The following is a 2,938-nucleotide window of genomic DNA, read 5'->3' as shown; positions in this document are numbered from 1 at the left end:
CCAACACCCATCAATGTAGACCATGACCATAATCTCGAAATGTAAGTGTACAGCAATACAGATATCATCGCTATCAGCTGCTGTAAATAACCTCGGTGTCGTCAAAGGCGAGCCTGCGCATCCACGGGGATTCATAACAACAGGAAAATAACCTTGCTGAAGCACTTTGCGCATGAAATCCTGGACAACTTCGTCATTGCTTCCCTCTCTTGTTCCTAGAAAGAGCAAGAGTGTGCTATCGAGCCCCTGCTCCCTCGCCAAGTCCAAACTCGCAGGCCAGTCCAGAGTGATCAAGCCCCCATCCTCCCCACTAAGACGCATTATCTGATACATAAATTCACATCCCTCTTCATTATTATCCCTAAACTCTCGCCCATCTGTATTCGGTATCCTTCCTTTACACGAATATCCTGATAAGTTAACAAAATGCTTACTGTCTTTCGTTAATTTCTCGTTAACGTTCTCCAAGCCGTCTTCGAACACAATCGACGGAAAACGCAGCACCACGAACCTGTTAAAGGGCGTAGGGTTTTGCGAACAAAAACCAGTCACCTGCAACTACTCCTCCGGGTTCGGCCAATTGTGGCCTCTGAGAGCGGGAAATATGAACTGCCAATCCTGCTACAAAACCTAAAGATGCTGCAAATATATCAAGAGAATATATCAATTGAGCTAGCCCCTACAATGTTAGAACATATAAATCTTCTTGACTGATCTCTTGATAAATATGGAAGTGGCCCTTTCTTGACTGATCATCTTTCCCTGGCTTGATTCTCAGTCATATCCTCTGTTTCCCTGGCTTGATCATCTTTTTGACAAAAATATATTCAAAAGTGGTGGCCATTGATTGCCATCTATATATTCTTCTGGTTTCACATCATTTTCTCTGCTCTCTTCGAGTGTGTATGTGTTTTCTCCCTTTGGGTTCTAGCGTATTGGGATTTCTCAGCATCTGGTTGAGCACCCATCATCCCTGAGTGCGTACAAGGTGAGCTATATATTACTCCAGCGGCGTTTATGTGTGTGTATATAAGCGGGGGACTGAAGACGAAGGTGAGGAATCTGACAGAGAAACCCATCGATTTGCAGGTAAGAGTGGGATCCATTCTCAAGAAGGCTTACACTGTCAAAGCCGGCAGAGGAAAGAATTTGGATTGCAGAAAGATCTACTTGTCATATGTTCCTTCAAGAACCCACGGCGCTGCTGCTTTGTACTATGATGAGAGTTGCCAGCCATATGTTTGGATCCACACTCTCAGTGAGTTCAACATGATGGTGAAACAGCAGTATATTAGTTTGGAGGATTTGAGAGACCACTCGGAGATCAAGATCTCCAGAGAGGCAGGGAGTGAGGGCTTGTGTGTATACAAGAAGGTGAGGTCAGATTTGTGTTAAGAATAAACAAATGGATTATAGCATCTTCTTGTATTATTGATAGTACGGTTATAGTATTTTCTTGTAGTGATAGTGACGTATAGTACTGCTATACCATCTTCTAGTATAGATAGTGACGCATAGTAGTGTTACACATCTTCCAGTATTGGATTGATAGTGACGCATAATACTGCATTTTGTTTCATTATGTTAAAGAAGCAGATCATATGTATCGAAGGCCATAAGTGACGCGTCTCCTTGGGATGGAGAGTCAAAGTCGGTTTTTCAATGCATGACCTAGTGTCTCTGCACCGGTTCCTTTTTTTTAACGGGTCTGCGTGTATTTTCCTTTTTCCTATTTTACATTTATATGGATATGTACTTCATACTTGGATGCTCTTTTATGTATTTATATTTTTCCAAATATTGATTTGGTTAGATATGTATTTGTTTTTTTATTTCAAATACTTATGATTCATGATTCGTTGGATGAAGTGATACTTATGATTCAGATGAAGTGATATTTATTTTTTATTTTTTAATTTCATTTTTATATATATATATATGGATGAAGTGATCTTTATTTTTTTTTATTTTAATTTAATTTTGCTCCATAAATATATAACATTAAGGAAAAAAGTTTTATAACAACATCCAAATTTATATGGTAAAGTCAGTGAACCAAAGAATTACCATAATTTCATATTCATCACTTCTTTCTTTTCTTTTTTCCTCTATGATCATGAATCTTTTTATTTTATTTTTAAGATCTTTCTCAATATATTTTTAATCATTTTTATTTTGTAATTATTATACATATTAAATATGATGTAAATTTTAATTTTAATTTATTTTGTATTTATCTTGTCCCACACATGTTGGTTTTAAACTAGTCAGTAAAAAATTCATAAAAAAAAAATATAATAAAAAAATCATCTCTATTATAACACCAATATAATTATTTAATAAATACCACAAATATTATATACATAATAGATTGTAGCCAAAGCAATAAAAAAACTTTAAAAATTACAAAGACTTAAAAAATAAATGAAAATGATATATAAAGTATATATTTTTTTAGATACTGAGGATGACGATGTTTGTAACATAAGAATAATGAAAGCAATTTTATAATAACAAAATTATTTATTTTTTAAATATCAATTAGAAAGTTGTTGTTAATTACAAATTTTCTAAATAAAACTCATAAGCAAAGGACTTGAACCCAAGTGGATGGGATCATGACAAACCACCATCTCTACCACTCAAGCTAAGCACCCATTGACAAATCTAATCTCTAAAATATTATTAAAGTTTAGTGCTTACAAAGTATAGGGTAGTTGGTGAATAGGTGCATTGTTATGGCATTTTCTTTTAGTGAATAGGTGCATTGCCATGCCACTTTTATGTAAAAATTATAGTGGTAAATAAGTTTGACGATGTTACTACTAAGGTCGCAAAAATTCCTATTTAGTTTGAAGCATAATTTTTGTTTACTTATTAACTCACCATATTTTTTTAATCAATATGTTTATTAATTAACTAGGATCTTAGTGCTAAA

General features: G+C 34.6%; 1 protein-coding gene across 1 annotated transcript; it reads left to right on the top strand.

Annotated features, from left to right (window-relative positions):
- The first annotated feature begins 618 nt into the window (after positions 1 to 618).
- Positions 619 to 1,395, top strand: LOC149179336 (uncharacterized). The gene has a single exon (XM_089423815.1). It carries the CDS (start codon positions 1,018 to 1,020, stop codon positions 1,393 to 1,395), a length of 378 nt encoding a protein of 125 aa, XP_089279941.1. The 5' UTR covers positions 619 to 1,017.
- Positions 1,396 to 2,938: the final 1,543 nt, after the last annotated feature.

Source organism: Pinus tabuliformis, chromosome 4_1 (assembly GCF_031772625.1).
Source record: "Pinus tabuliformis cultivar Carrire ecotype Pingquan chromosome 4_1, CPIR1, whole genome shotgun sequence".
NCBI lineage: Eukaryota > Viridiplantae > Streptophyta > Pinopsida > Pinales > Pinaceae > Pinus > Pinus tabuliformis.
Note: the sequence above shows the minus strand (reverse complement) of the source record. Positions and strands in the feature narration are given on the sequence as shown.

Bases quoted from the DNA above. Each gene is read 5' to 3' on its own strand.
- LOC149179336 (XM_089423815.1), top strand. From the start codon at position 1,018: ATGTGTGTGTATATAAGCGGGGGACTGAAGACGAAGGTGAGGAATCTG.